The sequence below is a fragment of the Scatophagus argus genome, chromosome 14 (genome assembly GCF_020382885.2).
Source record: "Scatophagus argus isolate fScaArg1 chromosome 14, fScaArg1.pri, whole genome shotgun sequence".
Lineage (NCBI taxonomy): Eukaryota > Metazoa > Chordata > Actinopteri > Scatophagidae > Scatophagus > Scatophagus argus.
The window spans coordinates 9259788-9279344 of record NC_058506.1 but is presented as its reverse complement, the minus strand read 5'-3'; the positions used below and the strand labels follow the sequence as shown (position 1 = coordinate 9279344).

Genomic DNA, 19557 nt, shown 5'->3' with positions numbered 1-19557 from the left:
CCACTCACCATATGTTGTGTAAAAATTCATCTCGAATCCCCTGGGGTTGGGCATGGGAGGGGGGGCTTAGTGAACATTTGTTCTCAGAGGACCTTCAGCTACAGCCGCTGTTTGGGGTCCTGGAGAGCCCAAAACAAGAAAATAACGGCAGCAAAAACTCAGACACAGCCAGACCATGTCCTCTAGAAGATGGTGACACGCATGAAAAGGTTCAGTCTGCTGCTGATGCACATTACTGGAGGAGACCATTTCAGTCAACTGACTCAGACATTCTGCATGTCAGTGCAGAGCAGATATACTGTATGTCACAGAAATCAGGTCTTCCTATCACTGCTGTCCTACTAAGACTCTGCTGAACACGCAGCATGCAGTACAGTTCATTCAGCCATGTATGCAGCATGTTTCAGTAATAGGCCACAGTACTGATGGATCATAAGTGAAGCTATGGTGAAACTGCACTCTTGTTAGGGACCCAAAGGTTTGAGTCTTCTCTGTTACGTATGTCTTTTGTGCTTTGGTAGAAAATGCCAGCGTGATGTTAAAAGCAGTACACACATCATTTAGAAACAATGCATACGGAGGACGGACAACAAGGAGCAACAATACTGTGGATGCACTTCAGTCTTTTAAAGAACAGTATTGTGTGGGCCACAGTCAGTTTTTTAAAAATTATTTATCTAAGCTAAATTCTAAAGCATATTATTATCTTTAGATCAACTTAATTGAGCTGATAAGCTAAAATGAAACAGACCCATCAGTGGAAGCAACTCCAACAGGCCTGTCATAGTAATGAGTTAAAATGTTAAAAGACCCAGTCATCAAAAAGATGTAGATCTATCTTAGTAATTACATCTCATATTAAATAAACAAACCATATCCATTTTTGGCATATTTTGACCATTTTGGGTAATATTGCATCATTCATCAAATGTGTGAACAAACAGCAATATTGCCATAAAAGCAAAGTCACAATGTCCACTGACTTGAGCTCACAACCCAGACTGACTGATGGAATGCTTTCCATATTAAATCACGAAAGAAATGTTTTATCGTATCAATTCTGTGTTGGGGCGGCACGGTGGTGCACTGGTTAGCACTGTCGCCTCACAGTAAGAGGGTTCCAGGTTCGAATCCCAGTCTGGGCCCTTCTTTGTGGAGTTTGCATGTTCTCCCTGTGCCTGCGTGGGTTTTCTCCGGGTACTCCGGCTTCCTCCCACAGTCCCAAAAACATGTACATTAGGTTAACTGGCTACTCTACATTGCCCCTAGGTGTGAGTGTGTGAGTTTGTGGTTGTCTGTCTTTGTCACCCAGTCCAGGGTGAACCCCACCTCTCGTCTATAGTCAGCTGGGATAGGCTCCAGCCCCCCGTGACCCTGACAGATAAGCGGTATAGAGAATGAATGAATGAATTCTGTTTTGTTATAACAGACTAATGATTCTTAAGTGAGTTTAGCAAGGCTCTATTACACACATGATGAGGGCAGTATGGAGGGGTGTTCATGATAACATGTCTCCAGTATCTCTACAAAGCCCAAAAAGATCAGTACGAATACATACAGTACAGGAAGTACACCAGTATTACAAATGATACTGTGATCATTCTCGTGGCTACATCAATTACAATCCATTCGTGTTAGATGATTGCTGCCTTCTAAACTCTTGGTATGCATATTATGATGTATGTCTTCTTCAGCTTCAGTATAAAAAACATCAAATTGAACAGTTGCCTCTTGTTTGGGAGCTGGTGTTTAATAAACCTATGAATGATAGTATAGAAAAGATTTCAACAAATTTGAAAAGTGGGAATTCTCCTGTCACTACTGGATCATTTAGCTTTCATTTTGGCGTAGCACAAATATGTTAGATTTTTGTTGAATGTTGCAGTGTTCAGCTTTTCAATCGCACACCCCTCTTTTCTGAAAAATGTCATTAACACCAGGTTAGCCCATCTTCTTCTGTCGATCCAGGAATTTTTGTCTTCTGTCAACAGGTATCTCCTCTAAAGCTATACCATGGTTGCTTCCCCTGCAACGAGAGATAAAACTTTTTCTGTCCCCTGACTGATACAGAGCAGAACATGACACATACCATCCATACAAATAGGTCGTTTGATTATGTTAAGTTGTTTCAAATTGTACAGAATATATTTAGTGCAAAGCTTAAATCAGACAGGCATATGCGAAGAAAAACAAAACAAAACATTTACTTACCCTTGAAGGTCAGGAGGTATAGGCAGAGGTTTGTTGAAATCCTCCCTTCCTACCAACCAATATGTGTTCTCAATTCCTTTTCCCTGGGAATAAATCATCATTAGCAGTCATTAGCTGTTATTACAATGCCTGAGCTACAGTATCTAGATTTCACATCTTACGTGTGTGAAAACCTATTTTATTTTTATTTTTTTAATTAATTATTTTACCTTTAACTCTGTCATGCCTCTGACTTGAATCTTGTATCCCAACTTCAAGCTGTTCAGGACATCAACCGTGCTTTGGTTCACATGGATTCTGTAAGCTGTGATCGTGAATAAAGAAACATTCCCAGCATTTGCACACTGATGCTGCTTTACTATCAGCTAAACATGACAAATCTGCATTGGTCTTTCTAAGGTTTAAAATGATTGTATCTGAGAAGGTGGTACAAGGCCACTGGGTGGCAGTAGACTACTCATTACTGCTATACACCGAATAGCACAAATTCAGTAGAGTAAACTTCCACTGACCAGTTTAAATGTAAATGAGTTTGTTTTCAGTCCAGAAAAGAGTACGTAACTGTAGAACAGAGCGGTGCGAGTGGGTTCTAAATACTTTGGGAACCTGTTTGTCTTTGGGCCCTCTGCAGTCTGCACAGTGGTCAGATTGAGTAGGTTTAGACTGTGATTCGCCAGTCCATACTATGTTCAGCTGATATTCTGTGAGTCATTTCCAATAGTGTTGACTCTGGACTAACCTTCTCGGCCTATTTTGAAGTTTGAAGAACAGCTTTCCTAAGCAACATGCCTGTTCACTCCAGCTTGTTAGTGAAATTATTGTGCACTTGACACTAAAACAGGGACATTTTCCTGTTTAAATCTGCATTGACTCTGAAGCTAAGCTTCCAATCTCCTTTATTCATGACTGGTGAGTTCTTATATTCTTATCTGGCTTTTCTTTGTATCTCTGTAATTGTCAGTCTGGTTGAACCGTCAGAGTTTTTCTCTCAGTGTAGAAAACATATATTTTTTTTGCCAGTTCTTCATGGAACAGAAAATCTATTTGCAAGGAGTCCTTGATACAGCCTAAAAGCATGAAAGATCACTCAAAAACAGCCACTGCAGCCGTCTGTCTGCGCTGCATCAAGCCTTTTTGGGAAGCCTTTGATTCCAAACATTTGTGCACCAAATCCAGAGTTTTATTTTTAAACATAAGTAGTCTTCTTAGTGATTAATACTTAAGTTTATAATTAATTTATACAGCATGCAGGGTAGCTGAGGCAAACTTGGTCACTGACGACATTTAAACTGAAACTTCAAATTGTCCTCTAATTCTGCTGATAGTCTTAAAGGATTAGCTAGGACTGCAAACCTAAAGCCCCGTTTAGCCTCAAGTAGCATGCACACAAACTACACCTGTGCACTCAAAGACTACATCAAAAATCAATGAAAAGGAAGGTGAGATCTGTCTGCTTCATAAAACGATATATGAGACACTTACGCAAGCCCGTGGATTCCATTCGAGATGCTGTGTTGACAGTGTCCCCAAAAAGACAGTACCGAGGCATCGTAAGACCCACCACTCCTGCTACCACTGGGCCTGCAAACAGAGCATCCGATGACGTACCCACACACAGAGGACTGTGAACAGGACGCCTCTCTTTGTCAACCTGTATCTTATGTCATAAACCATTTTGTGTGTCAAACTTTTACATGATCCTTGAGACTTAGTTTTCAACATATTTTATTGTTCCCACTCTTTTTCATAATCCTGAGTATTCAAATAGAAGGGCAGAATTCTTCTTCACTGCCACAGAAATTCATAGAGTAGAGTTAGAAATCCAAAGTATGCAGTGTGTTAATTGGATGACAGCGCTCTAAGTGGATAGCGTTTCACTGTTCCAGGAATAAGTTCCAGACGAGGATAAAGGAGGTAAAAATACCTCCTTGCCTTAGCAGCTTGAGTCCTCTGCATTAACTTTTATTCACTCTGAAATGGAATTAGGATTTATTACAGGGCATATTACACATGTATTTGATTCTTAAACAACTTTCCACATGCCGCACCATTGCTGTATATTATGATGATTTGGACAGAGTTTATCACAGCAGAGAAATGGACAGGCTTAATGCTCACCAGAGTGCAGGCCAATACGGATCCTGACTTTGAGTTCAGGCATGTGCCTCATCTTGAAGGTCCCAATGCAGTGAAGAATGTCCAGAGACATATTGGCCATCTCAGCTGCATGACGGTTGCCATTCCTATTGGGGACTCCTGAGGCTACCATGTAGGCATCTCCAATAGTTTCTACCTAAACACCATAAAAAGAAGCGTTCAACACATGAACACACACACAATACAATGCGGGATTTTTCTCTCACTAGTTTGAAAGTATTGGTCATCACCAAAAAGTAAATTATTTATTACTATTAATGATTTAATAGACTACAAAAGATCTGAGTGATCTGAGTGTTTTATGTCATATAGATACCAAAAATGCCCATAAATAATACTCACTTTGTATACATCATGCAGTCCAATGATGGCATCAAAGAGTGTGTAGAGGTCGTTGAGTAAGTCGACCACCTCAATGGGTTCGCTGAGAGCTGAGATTGTGGTGAAGCCCACAATGTCACTGAAGTACAGTGTGACCTCATTGAAATGCTCAGGTTTGACGGGTTTGCCTGTCTTCAGCGCCTGGGCCACAGACCTGAAGGAGGAAGATGATAAGTGGATAAGTGGAGGACACTTAAGGACATTCAACTGCTGAGCTTTTCTGATCTCATAAATGCTAAACATGACTGAGGCACAGCAAAATGTGTGACCACAGTGCAATGACAGCATCCTGTGACTCCCTCCTCCAGGTTAAAGCCATTAACGCCAATTTACTTTAGCAGATCAGTGATTTCAAATGATTGCATTCATTTTTTATTTGATCCAGTGTAAAAGATCTGATTACACCAAATTCACTGCTATGAGGAGCAAAACTGTGTATGTTAAGGTGTCCTTATTTACCTGAAGAAATTTTAGTAATACTTTATTTAAAGGGGTGTGCATAAAACTTACATGAAACCATCATAACCAGGACATGAGACCTGCCGTGAACATTTTTGAATGAAATGACAACTTGGCATTAGCCAAGACAACATAACCTGTCATAAACATGTTATAGCAGGCCTGATTATCAAACGTAAAGAAACTGTTCAGCATGATGTGTTACCACTTCATTAAACTGTCTTATGTGGTGCAATTGAACTGGCCATTAAAATATTATTAAATTTTATTAAGCTTTGTTACATTTTAACACTTATTGTTGGACAGCCTGAAGTATGATAATTAGGCCTTGTTTGAGATGTCACAAAGACATCTCAAACAACTTTACACTTTAATGTAAACTTCAACTTTAACAACTTTAACAACTTCAACATTAAAAGTAATATAACTGATTAAATGACACTTAATGTTTATATGCACACCCCTTCAAATAAAGTGTTGCTGGAACATTTTTGCTCATTTGCACATACTGAAACATATTGCACAGTAAAAAATAAAATTAAGTAAATTGTCATTTTTTTAATATATTTTTTGATTTTATTGCTGACATTGATCAATTAATTGCTGATTTCTTATAAATATTTCTTTATTTTTTATTTATATTCTTTCTTATTTATAAGAAAGAAAAACAAATTTCAGTGATAGAATCAAGTCTAAAAGCAGGACGCAGTTGATTAAATTCATCTGGAGAATTTAAACATTGCTTACAGTATATTTAGTTATTTTGTGATATGTGTGAAAAAGCACAGGGTAATTGGTATGAGTGAGCAAAATCTAAAGAAGTTTTGAATGATGGTGTTTCCTTCAGACAGATTTGACTGTCATGCAGATTTGACAGATTTGACAGCTATGACTCTATCACAATCTCACACTGTTGTCTTTGCTTATGTCCCCATAGCATCTCCACATTTTTCATAGCTGTGACTTAAAGCATGACACCGCAGTTTTATTGTGTCTGTCAAACAAGGTTTCTGGTCACTCACTTAGGCAACATTGCAGCCACCAGTTTGTCTGTCTTCTGTCTCTCCACCTCCAGCTCCTCTGTCCGCTCCCTAATCAGATCCTCCAAGTTGGATGAGTACTGCTCCAGCATGCGCAGCATGGAGTCGATAATGTTGATCTTCTTCCCCTTGGTGATGTTCTTGAACTGTCACGTGAAAAGGAGGGAACATCTACAGTTTGCTACTTTAACACAGAAGGTGGACTAGATGTGTATTAAAGTGTGTTTTGAGCGTTTTTACCTGTTTGAAGATCTCCTCAAAGGTGGGTCTCCTCTCAGGCTCTTCACTCCAGGCCTGTTTCAAAACCTGTATCACATCTACCGGAGCCTCGTCTACTGACATAATGGGCCGACACAACGGAGGAGGCTCTTTGACCTTGCTGATAATCTCTGTCAACACACCCAGGGAGACAAGCACACACAGTTGTTGGACAAATAGAGAGAAAATGGGCAAAAAGTTTTGCTCTGAAAATGAAATGACAATAAAGCTCCTTGAATCCTTGAATCCTCAATTTTTTCAACACTATGTCTACTATTTGTCATTTTCTTTTCAGTTCAGTGTGAACTCTTTGTGTATGAGGTGAGTAGTGAGCAACAACATATGTACTTATGGTATTCATAGCATATTTTTACTACCACAGGTCAGTGGTTGTACTTTGACTCAGGTGGGGGGCTTAAAGGACAGGATGAACATTTCAAACAGAAGAAATTTAGACTAAACCTTTTACACACAGTGCCAATATCTGCCTTGATGTCATTGTTTTTTTGATGTCACCCTCCTAGCGCCATATCACTTACCCTTGGGAGGCATGTCCAGCATGCAGAAAGGTGAAGAGCGACTGATGACCTCCTGTGCAACGATGGAGAAGCTGTAGACATCTCCCAAGAAAGTGCCCTTCTTCCTCAAAGCAGTATTTCGCAGCAGCTCAGGTGCCGTCCAAAGCAAATCTTTAGTTTAGATAAACATAAGAAACACAGCCATAAATAAACAAAGAAAATCAACATGTAGAAGCAAAGTTACTGAATCACTTTTTGGATCCACATAAACTCACCCTCAGGTTTTTCGTCTTCAATGTCAATGTTCTGGAAAGACAAAATCTCATTGAACCCATAATCTGTCACCTTCAACACAAAGCGTCCGTCTACCACACAGTTACGGGATTTCAGGCGTCCATGGATGATTTCACGATTGTGCAGATACTTCATTGCCTGGTGACAATTTGTGGAAAATGTGTGATTAAAAAAAAAAAAAACACATGACAAGATGGGAAATAAAACAAGAGTAGGTCATTTAATCTCTCTTACTCGAATCAGATCCATTAACAGGGAAGACTTGAACATCCAGTCAAGACGCACTTCTTCATTGCTGAGAAGATCCTCCAAGCTGCCCCTGGAGCAGTGCTCGGTCACTACACCAAAAATCCCAGAGTCGAAGAACAGTCCCAGGAACAGATTGATATTCTCATGCCTCATGTCTCTAAGCTAAACGGAAGACAGTGGAAACATCAGGGCTTTGAACTGTCATGTTTGTGTCAGGAAAATAATTGCATGTTGCAAGAGAATTATGACCCAGTCCGCTGATTCTTCAGATTCAGATGGCAGTGTATGAATTTGCCCACACATTCACTTACCTTGACAAAGACATACTCTGTGCTGCTGTTGACGCCTGATACTGCTCCACTGGGGCATTTCTTTAACCAAACCCAGTCACCCTGGGTATATGCAAAACCACACAGTCCTTGTGAAACCAAAAACATCTAAAAACATGAGTGCCAAAGTGGTACAACAGCAGATTACTGAATGTGTCAAAGCAGACTCCCCTCACCTCAAACACGGCAACATTGGAGCTGTCTGGTGTGGAGGCCAAGTAGCTGCGGCCAGACACTGAGTGGTGAGGCGTCTTCATATCCAGCTGACTTCTCAAGATACTTTCATCATTGAGCCTCTGCTCATACACACAGTTTAAAGAGGATGAGTCAGTTTCGAGTAGATCGTCTTTCACAGATAAACACCTTCAGTGTATCACATATTGTCAGAGATACAGAACTCACCCGCTTGCTGATTTGAGTGTTGATGAAGATCAGGTCATCCAGGGTCAGGACTACCTTTGTGGATCCACTGCTACCTTCTCCAAAGTTGAATCCAACTCGGCCATGTTTCCTGGACAGACAGAAACACACACACACACAAAGAACAACAATAATAATATTTTCTAAAAAAATCACACAAGACTGAACCAGATAAAATATAATTCTTTGATATTGTGCTGCACATACTTGAAATGAATAAAGACATTAATTGCAATTCCGGCCAGTGAAATGAAGAAAAGGAAAAGAAAGAAGAGAGTGACTGTATCCAAGCCTTTGAGAAGAGAAGAAGAGAGGAAAAAAACACAAAGACAAAGATTTGAATTAATTTGGTTGAATTGAGTTCAGTAATGTATACAGTACCTGCTTATATTTATTTCCTGTGATGACACTACTAGTGCACTCACCTCCACTACAGGCAAAGTAGGGGCTAAACCAGCAGCTTGAGTCTGTGTAGGGAGTACTGCCTGCGAAATGGATTGAACGGCCAAGATATTTCAAGCCCCCAGTAGAACCGTCTGTGTGAGTGGCCTCCAGAACGTGAGTGGAGTAGAGAGATGTGCCCATGCCACTGTAGTCCAGCACTACATAGCGAGCCTGCATGCCTTTACCGTTCCTGCCAGCCCTCAAGGGCTGATTGAAGCCTTCAAACTCAAAGCCTCCCTGGCTGTCACCCAGGATCTGACCAGATACCCAACGGCCTCCACTGGCACGGCCCTGCTCAGCAGCCATAGCTGTGTAGTACATCATGTTGTAGATGGTGCCAAAAAATGGAGAAACCTGTCAGAAGAGACCATGATGTGATGTTTTTATTGAATTTATATGTTTATATAAATATATATGTATATGCCTTTGTGTTTCCTCTCCTTCCAGATTTGTTATCTTTTTCTGTTCTGACCTCTTATTACTTATTATTTAACGCAATATTTAACAGAGAGTCTCACCTCCTCAGGTGGAGTGCTGCTGCGGATTTCATAGCTATTCTGAGCATCTCTGAAGGCCTCGTGGAAATTGCGTTCTCCAGAGTCCATAGTGATGGTGAGGACCCCGTCGAAAGCTTTCCGCAGCTTGGTGTCATTGCCTAGTGAATAGTAGTGTGCATTCTTGTAGGGTAGTGCATAGAGGAGGGCGTCATAGGGGATGAAGATATAGCCACGGTCAATCATACGCATGGCCAAGGCTGTTGTTAGAAGTTGGTACTGAGACTGACCACCAAGCAGGACAGAAGGCATGCACATAATGACCACTGTGGAGACAAGAGGGGTTAAAACTTATTTATTTACATGATTCACGTGAAGGCTGTTTTAATGCTGTTATGCATTAACTGTTTTTGGTTTTGTTTAAATCAGCTTTACATCTACAACTCACCTCTAACTCGGTCTGTTTCCCGCACTTTGGTCAAGGCTCTTCGTGGCCCGTCCTTATCACCCGTCATAGTGACCACAGGTCTGACAGGCAGGCCAAGGGCCCTCAGTGACGAGGCCAGCTCCTGTCCTGTGGCTTCCCACACATCTGTCTCCTCTGAGATTATGGCTACATGGGCCCAACGAAAGAACCTCAACACAGTGAAAAGTACATGGGAGGACAGTGGCAGCGGGCGCAGAAAAGTGGGATACATCGGTCCTTTTTTCATGTTGGGTTTGAGGCAAGCCCAAGAAAGAATCCCAGCATCCCACTCTTTTGCATACAAAGCAGCTGAGGAGCAGTAGCCTGGGTTGGCAGGGCCCAAGAAAGCAGCACCATAACCTTCTAGCTCAGCAAAGCGCGCAAGTGCACGGGAGGACTTGCAGTCCTCATTGATCAACGTGTAGTCATACCAGTAGCCTTTGTTGAGGTAGGGGTCCTTGTTTATGCGGGTGGTGGCAAGGCGGGCTGCCAAGTCAGGGAGGGCTTTTGAGTATAAGAGGTCACATGTCCAGGGTCCAACTAACGCCACCTTGAAAGTGGTTGCCCAGGCTTGACAGGGCAGAAATGAGACCATAAGTAAGGGCAGAAGAAACCAGTTCCCCCACCAGCTCCTGGAGCGTTGCACAGGGGATGATGGCAACTGTGGTTTTGATGACAATGACAACGATGATGAAGCTGCTATTGATTTAAACAGACTATACCCACTACAACTCTTTGTAGCTATTGTGCGCATAGGTCTTTTTCTCTTCATTTTAACTGAGTCGTGCTGCCATCGTGGGTGGTAGGACAGGTTGTGCAGAAAGCGAGGGTCTCTATGATTTGCCATTTCTTCACACAGCTATTCTGATGCTTTAGACACAGAGGAGGAGTGCACGGTTTATGGTGATTAATGTGACAATGAGTTTGTCTTCGTGGGCAAGACTGTCTCTCTCGGCACTCAGCAGGCCTCTAGTCCAAAGCTGGACAGGTGACGAGACGACCCCAAGTCATCACTGCCTCCAGAAAATAAGAAAAAAAAGTTGGAAGAATTAGACAAATTGTAACATATACAATTCAATGTGGGCTGCCAGAGTTCTGCGATTAAAACAAGCACGGGGGATTAAATAGTCATCAGGATACAGACGTGATCCTTGACCTGAACTTACATCTTTCTGAGCTTTCTTGTCTAACAGAATTTGAAGTTGAATCTTATCAGCATCCATCTGTCTCACCGAGGACATGATGTCCAGAGTGCCAGTTGTTGCTTGTACAATTAATAGTATGCGTGTGGCAAGCTGATTAGCTCTGCAAGGTACACAGAGGTTAGAAAATCGAGTGCCAGGTAACGTGGGGCTAAATCTAGCCTTGATGTCTCTATTTGGTAAGATTAAATGATAACATAATAGAGCTTCCATTAGTGTTTCCAGTTGACTTAGAAAAGACGGTTGGGCCCAAATTGTTAAAGATTAAGTGAATTTATAGACTTTATTGCTGCGACTGAAAAACTTGTTAACTAATTTCTGCTGTGAACTGTACTGACAGTAATCAGTTTTTCCTACTGTTGTGTTTTAAATCTTGCTTATGACTAACAAGTCTTATTCAAAATTACACTTTCTTTTTAAATGGCTGTCTTTATCAAAACTACTGACGCTGACAGATAAGCTAAAGGCCTGACTAACCTGCTAATGATGAGAGGAATTTAAATTCAGAGCATTTTTTCTTGAGCATACGTTTACAAAAGTGTTTACTTCTGATCAAACAATTACGGATAACAAAAATGTTAAGAACTGAAACAAAAATACATGCTAACTTTAAATCTACTAAGTGGGACATGTCCTCAAACTGAGTTTAGCAATTCTGTCCTGCAATTTCTTGTTACTGATTGGCCAACACATATGCAGTTTAGTATCTGCAATGCAAGATAATATCAGCCTATGAAATGGCCTAGTTAATTATGAGTCCAGCTCCAGTTAATATGAACAAGACACTACATGAGGCTTATTTTAGGGTTAAATCTTATGTGTAAACATTCGGTTCAGAAATCACATTTTAGTTACATTTTAAGAGCACACAATACCACTGAGCCTGACTTCTTTGATTATCTTCAAACTGCAGCAAGAAAGCAGCAACCTACAAGCCTTCTCAAGTGGCTAATACTGACATCGGCTAATCAGTTGTTAATAGGTTAAGAGGAGCACTGACTAATATTCTGACCCTGCTCTAACAGGTGAACATAAGAAATAGGTCAAATTGTATTCCTCCAAATCCTTTTTGTAATACACCTAGAAAGAAATTTTCTAAAAGTCTATAATAAAAACTTACGAAGAAAAAAGAAATCAGTTACTGAAGTAGCTCTGCTGCAATCAGATATGAACAAGGTTTCACAGGCACAGTATGATGGGTGAATTAGTCACATGAACAAAAGCATACTTATATTTCCCATTATAGTGGAAAATCAGGGACAAGACAAGCGAAACAGACAGATTCTGACCTGTGAGCAGCTTTCCTACTTAGGAGCCATGTCAGTGTCGGAGCCTGTCGTTGACTAGCACCACCCAAACTCCAGGTATATTGAGTGTACAGAAGCATACAGCAGGAAAAGTTATCTGTGTTCTTTCGTTGGGAGAAAATATCATAGGCAATCCAAACAGTATGAAAAGTTTTAAGAGAAAAGCAAATTATCTCCTCCTGCATCCAAGTTCCTCAAAAACAACACTGGAGAATCTCCTCATTTCCAGTTGTGTAGTCTTGCTTTAGTTCTTGTTCCTATTCCTGTTTTGGACTGGGACCTACCCCAAACCACAGAGCAAGGGACGGTGTGTGAGAAGAGGTGCAATCCTGAACCAGAGTTCAGGTTGGTAAAAAAAAAAAAAAAGAAAGAGATTGACAGAGAGCTGGGGAGAGATAACAAGTGAAAGAAAGAGAAGGCTTGGAAGGACTGACAGGCTTTGACTTCTCAGCCCTTTTTAGCTTTTAATCCACACAAGTGTGGGAAGAGTGTGTGTGTGGGGGAGGGCTGGAGGAGATGAAAAAGAGGGTGAAAGCAGAGGTATATTCACTCTGCACCCTGTACACTCAGGTGGTGGTGTGGCCTAGAAAATTTGACTTGTTCACAAATATTTTAAAATGACCTGAAACAAACCTTGAATACAGATCTAAGGTGATACATTGAGCAGCTTTTATATCAAAGACATGTGGTGCAGAAATGCTGTTAAAATCAAAGGTGAGATCCTGAGATCTCCTGTCCTGTTTATGCGGGGGAACAGGACCACATAAAGGATATGGTTTTGAGTGGAACTCATTCATCCATTTCCAGGAGTGAGAGTTGAAATTTATGGGACTTTCTGTGCCAGAACAGCAACACTCAGTTTTGTTTTTTCATTGTTGCTCTTTGTGCACACTTTAATAGTGACAAACTCTCCATTTCATAAATGTGCCAAAAGCAAAATAAAAATATAAATAAACCTCCTCACTCAAAGCAGAACGGTACAGAGTTCATAACTCATAACAGATCACCGATAGCTACTTTAAATTATAGAACTGTATGGTGACCTGGAGTTTGGAACTGGTGCAGTGGTTCAGGCACCGCGGTCTGTAGCCTCATATAACCCTGCCACTGATGTTCAGATCCTTCAGAGACCTTCACTCATGCTCTTCCCTGTTCCCTACAGTAGCTCAGCACACTAACTAAAATTTAGCATGGCTAAATCACAAATAAAATGCGCCTTGTTTGCGGTTCCTTCAAATGTTCTTGGTAGATAACAGCATTTATTAGACTGATAAATTATATCAGAGTATCTTTGAAGTTTTTTTAACATTATTTGGGGCTTCATGCCCCTGATGATGTCTTGGCAGCCTCCCTGGCTTCCTGCGGGCAGGTTTCAGATAATAGTCACAGAGCGAAGCCCAAATGAGCATCTTACATACCAGGAGTTATGCTAATAAAATAAGAACTGTGTGAGCTGGACCTGAGGGCCGAAAATATCTCGCAGTAAGCCACTGAAAGTCTGCTGTTGCGCTGTTGACCTGTAAGCATGTTCACCTCAGCACTACAGCTGGAATTTAAGCTCAGGCAGGAAAGAAAAACATAAATATAAAAACATTAAATATAAAAATGTTCATAAGCAATGGAGCAAATGCTTTCTCCATAGCTTCAGCTGAGCCTTATGAATATGAAAGATCTCCTGCACGTGGAAGTGTGACTATGTGTGTGTTCTTGTTTGCCCTGTCTTGCACATTGATAGCAGCCTTGTTGAAGTAATCAGATTAGACAGGTGAGGCTGTGCTAAACTCATCTGCTGCCTGGAAGCTTCTTAGTGACATGGCTAACGGCACTGACAGAGAGCATTTCAAAGCAAGGTCAGAAGGGCAAAGAACAAGCTTGCTGCACAATACTGACAGGATGATACCAGCACTTCTGATTTGAGATTTTCTTCTTGTTCTTAGCCCTAGCCACAGTCATGTGGGCAAAGCATAAAAAGTATTCATTTACTATACCCACTATATATATTCTGAAGAATTTTACTATTTGTTGAAAATGTGACTGTGATTTGACAAAAAGTGTTTTTAGACTTGGTTCATAATAATTTTTTTGTCATGCTAAATCTAAATACACTTTTAACACCTTGACCATTTTAACATGACATGTCTGTCTTTATCTGTGGCCATGGCATGTGCTAGGTCACAACCTCCAAAGCTGTCTTGTGCCGTTTTATAAGTATCTCTTTTGGAATTCTTTACTTTCCCCAGTGGAGCTATTTGTCAGAGTTAATTAATCAAATGCTGACAAAAGGAGGAGCGATAGAGAAGCTTAGACTTTTGCCTCCTGCGTGACCTCACTTAAAAGAGCAGGTGAATTAATTTGACTGCCTCCCACAGATGACATCACGCAGTCTTTCTAGGATCAGAAGTTGAGAGCAGCAGGAAAGGAGGGAATCTTCTCTGAAAAGCATTTGAGAGTGCAAATTTAAAATGAGGGCTACGTAATACAGAACCTCCCTTCACTGTTCTTAAACACAGGGGGACACATTTTCACCCAAAGTGAACAACAAAGTGAAAATTGATAAAAGAGAAACAGCTATTTTAAAAAAATATATAAATTTATTGACAAATTAACTGGAAAACTACATATGAAAGCACAAAAACTACTGGAATAAAAAACTGAGGCATTCACATTTTGCATCTGACAGGGGAGTGCCCGTACATGTCCTTAACCACATAATTCCCCAGAACACTAACATATATGCTATTAACACGCAAAACAACAGCAATGAAGGTATGTCAATTAAAAGGCCACTGACTGAACCATTAAGTTTGTGATACTGACTTGGGTTATGATTTTGAAAGATGAGGTAGTTTATCAGGCAGAAAGGATTTAACAAAAGACACTATCGTGTTGCATTATGGGAGTAGTACAAACTAGTGATGACTTTCAAGATTCTTTCTTCAAAATTCTGTCACCAACTGGAAGTGAAATGTTAAATCGCTGGATTATTCCATTTCTCGCTGTTGTTGCTTAACCTGCCAATAGAAATCACTTTCACGGGGCTCCACACCTGACAAAGAGTATCTCATGGTTTAAGGCTGCGTCCTATGTCCACCCCTCACCGTTTCTGTCAGAGTCTGTTTCTTATGTAGACTAAGCGGAAATGCTGAAAACAAATCATCTGAAAAAAAAAAAAAAGTTTCTTTCTCTTAACTTACTTTTTGTGTTGGTTTTTAAAACAATCTCATTATGACGCGGCCTGCACGATCCACAAATATTTAAACAGCCAGGTATTCATTGCTCAGAGACCGGCTTTAGCTAAAGGCATGAAAACTGAATAAATACCTGCAGGAACAAAGCTCTCAGATGATCTTCAAGAGATCAGTTTAGCATAGCCTCATCTTTCTCGTCTGGCTGCCTCAATAAGGATGCTGCCGGTGTGCAAGACAAGAACACACACACAGTCACACTTTCATATTCATAAAGCTCAGCACAGGTCTCGGAAGCTATGAAGAATGTGTTTGCTGTTGTTTATACAATTTTTTGACAGAAAATGATGTAGTATCTTTGAATGGTGAAGAGGAAACATTTGGACTGAGCAGATTTGCTAAATGAATGACATCTGGGAGCCAATCCCCACCCCTCCCTTGGTTTGGTGATCAGTACAGAGTCCAGCAGTTGGACACTGGACAAATTAACAAATTGCAGGGAGTTTAGACAATGACAACAGTAGTGTCAAATTTAAAAAAAAAAAAAAGTAGCTTGTGGTTCTGTCTAGCAATGAAGGTATGTCAATTAAAAGGCCACTGACTGAACCATTAAGTTAATAAACAGCCTGTCACTAAAACATCGCCAGCCCATTCAGCTCTGACAGACATGCCTACATACCCTCACGTAACCATGAGAGGTTCAGGGTCAGAGGACTTTTTTCTTCAAACCCTCCACTGTATCAGCCTGACCTCATCTCAGCCTCCAGACAGAACATATTGCAGCAGGTGAACAACAGTGAATTTAACTTTATATAATCTCAGAGGTAAAGTTGCACTTTGTCTGTTGCATTTATGTTGACCCTCACACTTGTATGATCTGTGGACATTTAAATGTGGATAACGGGAAATGTCAAAGATGGACAGATTTCTCTCATTTGCACATTAACAAGTCTCAACTGAGCGGGTCTCCCTCTCTGTCAAGTGCAAGTGCAGCTGTGGCCTGTTCGGGGGTTACAGCACCATCTGGTGGTTGACGGTTGATTTCCTGCAGTTAAAACATCCCTATTTCTTTGACCTTTAAAGCATTTAAAGACCTTTGACCAGCAGTTTTTCCCCCTGCTTTTCTGGATCCACGTATCCATTTTATCTTAGGCTCACAGGTACAGCTGACTGTGAAAACAAGATAAAAATGAACTGTGTTGATATTTCACATTTAAATATCTAATCTGTGACACTCCTGAGATAATTTGCTTTCTTTTGTCATACTTGCATCAGAAAATAAAACCCTCAGAGATGATAGGAGTAATTACTATGCACTAAAATAATAATGAAGGGATTAAAACTAGATTTTAGGTCCAATACAAGATGAGTTGCCTTTGCTCCCTCTGTCCTGCTTAAAATTTTTGTCTTAAAAAGTTTTAATTTACTTACTTCCCGTTTTATGTTGATATTTGTACTCGCCTCACTGTAATGTTTTATTTTACCTCTACGTCTTTTTGTGTCCCCACCCCCGCCCTCCCCCTGTTTTCTGTACTGCCTGTGTTTCATTAGTTAATTAGTCTCTTGTGTGTTTAGTCCATGTGTTTTCCCTCTTCCAGTTGTCAGGTTGTCTCCTAATGTTAGCTGCTTCTTACAGGTTGTACTTTGTTTACTTTCTGGATTTGTCTTGAATTTTTGGATTTGCCAAAGGCTGCATCTTCGGTTTTCGAATTTTGTTGTCTGGATCCAGTTCTACATTATTAAAGCTCACTTTGTGTTTTTTTTGACCTGCCTGCTTTGTGTCTTGCTTTTGGGTCCTTTGTTGACCTGCAAAACCATAAAATATCTGTGTCATCTAATCCAGTTATATCTTGTAAATACTGTAGGATGCTTCAGTGAGACAAAGTGCTCTTAACCACAATTCAAACTATGACTGCAATACTATTCGCTCAGTCATATTTATTCATTGTAAGCCAAAATAAAGGCTAGTGAATGTTTTATGTCTCTTTTATTTAATTGTGTTGTTCAGTGTTCAAGGTTTTAAAAAATGAAGGCTTCAAGGATCTTCAAATGAAATAAATTAAACAGAATATTTTCAGAGTTTGTGAGTGCTGCTCTAATTAAGCTTCCACTAACAACTGGAATGATGGAATGAATCATGAGAAAATGTAAAATGCTTATCTTTCAGATGCTGTGCAACATTTTCCCATCATTTGGATCACAGGGCTATACATGCATGTACAACTGGAATTTGTAGACTATCGCAAACATTATCACTTAGACATTTAATCAAAAGCATTTTCATTTTATCAATGTACAGATGCTGACTTTACATGAATGGGTAGGACTGTTTCTGCTAACAGATTATAACTGCAGCTGAGACTTATCAGCTTACAGAAATACTGTGCTGAGTTCATGATTACGTTATTGTTATTTTTTTATCTCCACTGCAGCTACTGGAGGAGTCATGGTTTTGTTTTGGGCTTTGGAGATTAGATGCAAGCTCTATACGTGTAATGACGATGGGTTATTTGACTGAATGTGCTGTTGTGACCCCATGAAAGATCCCGTAGTGTGCTAAAGGTGCACTCCTCTAATTTTACAACCCAAGTTCAGCTAACTTATCATGGGAAGTGCTAGTCAGCCCTTGGAAACAGTTGTATCATGTCTCCCATGGCTTTGGAAGGAGTTTGAGAAAATAACGCTGATGATGTCAGGGTTATATCAGCTTGGGTTTGGAGATTCTAAAGTTTGTGATACTGACTTGGGTTATGATTTTGAAAGATGAGGTAGTTTATCAGGCAGAAAGGATTTAACAAAAGACACTATCGTGTTCTGTCACCAACTGGAAGCGAAATGTTAAATTGCTGGATTATTCCATTTCTCGCTGTTGTTGCTTAACCTGCCAATAGAAATCACTTTCACGGGGCTCCACACCTGACAAAGAGTATCTCATGGTTTAAGGCTGCGTCCTATGTCCACCCCTCACCGTTTCTGTCAGAGTCTGTTTCTTATGTAGACTAAGCGGAAATGCTGAAAACAAATCATCTAAAAAAAAAAAAAAAAAAAAAAAAGTTTCTTTCTCTTAACTTACTTTTTGTGTTGGTTTTTAAAACAATCTCATTATGACGCGGCCTGCACGATCCACAAATATTTAAACAGCCAGGTATTCATTGCTCAGAGACCGGCTTTAGCTAAAGGCATGAAAACTGAATAAATACCTGCAGGAACAAAGCTCTCAGATGATCTTCAAGAGATCAGTTTAGCATAGCCTCACCTTTCTCGTCTGGCTGCCTCAATAAGGATGTTGTCGGTGTGCAAGACAAGAACACACACATAGTCACACTTTCATATTCATAAAGCTCAGCACAGGTCTCGGAAGCTATGAAGAATGTGTTTGCTGTTGTTTATACAATTTTTTGACAGAAAATGATGTAGTATCTTTGAATGGTGAAGAGGAAACATTTGGACTGAGCAGATTTGCTAACTGAATGACATCTGGGAGCCAATCCCCACCCCTCCCTTGGTTTGGTGATCAGTACAGAGTCCAGCAGTTGGACACTGGACAAATTAACAAATTGCAGGGAGTTTAGACAATGACAAGAGTAGTGTCAAATTTAAAAAAAAAAAGTAACTTGTGGTTGTGTCTAGAGCTAGACGATAAAACAATACTGCTCTCATGTCTGTATGGTAAATATGAAGCGACAGCTATCTGTCAGTTAGCTTAGCTTAGCCTAGCACAATGACTGGAAATAGGGGAGAGGGAAGACAGCTAGCCCGGCTTTGTCTGAAGATAATAATGATGATGATGAGACTAAAAGCAATCATAATAATAACAAAGCTTCTGCTGTCTAATCATTACTGTTTTACTGTATAAAAGTGCCTTCCTACCATTGTTCTGGGTTAGCTCACCAACTCAGATCTCCACTGTGTCTGTAAGTTCACCTGTGTGCCAACATACTTCAGTAAACTCACACCACCACCACAGCAAACCTCTGAACTCGACTTGGATAATTTATCCTCAGCAATGCTGATTTTCACGGCTTTTTCAGTCCAGTCTGCAGGGAGCTTGTCATGCTCAGGTGTACAGTGTGGCTCCAGGGGTGTTGCTCAAGCTCAACCTCATGACAGCAGCACACAGCGAGGGGTGGAGCAGTGTGGGAG

At 40.5% G+C, this 19557-nt stretch overlaps 1 protein-coding gene across 4 annotated transcripts; it reads right to left on the bottom strand.

The window, feature by feature from the left end:
• Nucleotides 1-1313: 1313 nt before the first annotated feature.
• On the bottom strand, nucleotides 1314-19524 carry gucy2d (guanylate cyclase 2D, retinal). Of its 4 annotated transcripts, none has more exons than XM_046410061.1 (19): nucleotides 19387-19524; nucleotides 9703-10733; nucleotides 9279-9580; nucleotides 8742-9114; nucleotides 8524-8608; nucleotides 8299-8407; nucleotides 8073-8192; nucleotides 7879-7959; nucleotides 7553-7729; nucleotides 7300-7456; nucleotides 7046-7195; nucleotides 6489-6637; nucleotides 6231-6394; nucleotides 4711-4903; nucleotides 4330-4504; nucleotides 3694-3792; nucleotides 2421-2515; nucleotides 2212-2294; nucleotides 1314-2026 (listed from the first exon to the last, which is right to left on the bottom strand). In XM_046410061.1, the coding sequence occupies exons 2-19, from the start codon at nucleotides 10565-10567 to the stop codon at nucleotides 1942-1944; spliced, it is 3462 nt and encodes a 1153-aa protein (XP_046266017.1). In that variant the 5' UTR covers nucleotides 10568-10733; nucleotides 19387-19524; the 3' UTR covers nucleotides 1314-1941. The 4 variants fall into 4 exon arrangements, with proteins under 4 accessions (XP_046266017.1, XP_046266013.1, XP_046266014.1 ...); XM_046410057.1 differs by having other exon boundaries at nucleotides 9703-10737; nucleotides 19285-19500; XM_046410058.1 differs by having other exon boundaries at nucleotides 19285-19500.
• Between the last annotated feature and the right edge of the window lie 33 nt (nucleotides 19525-19557).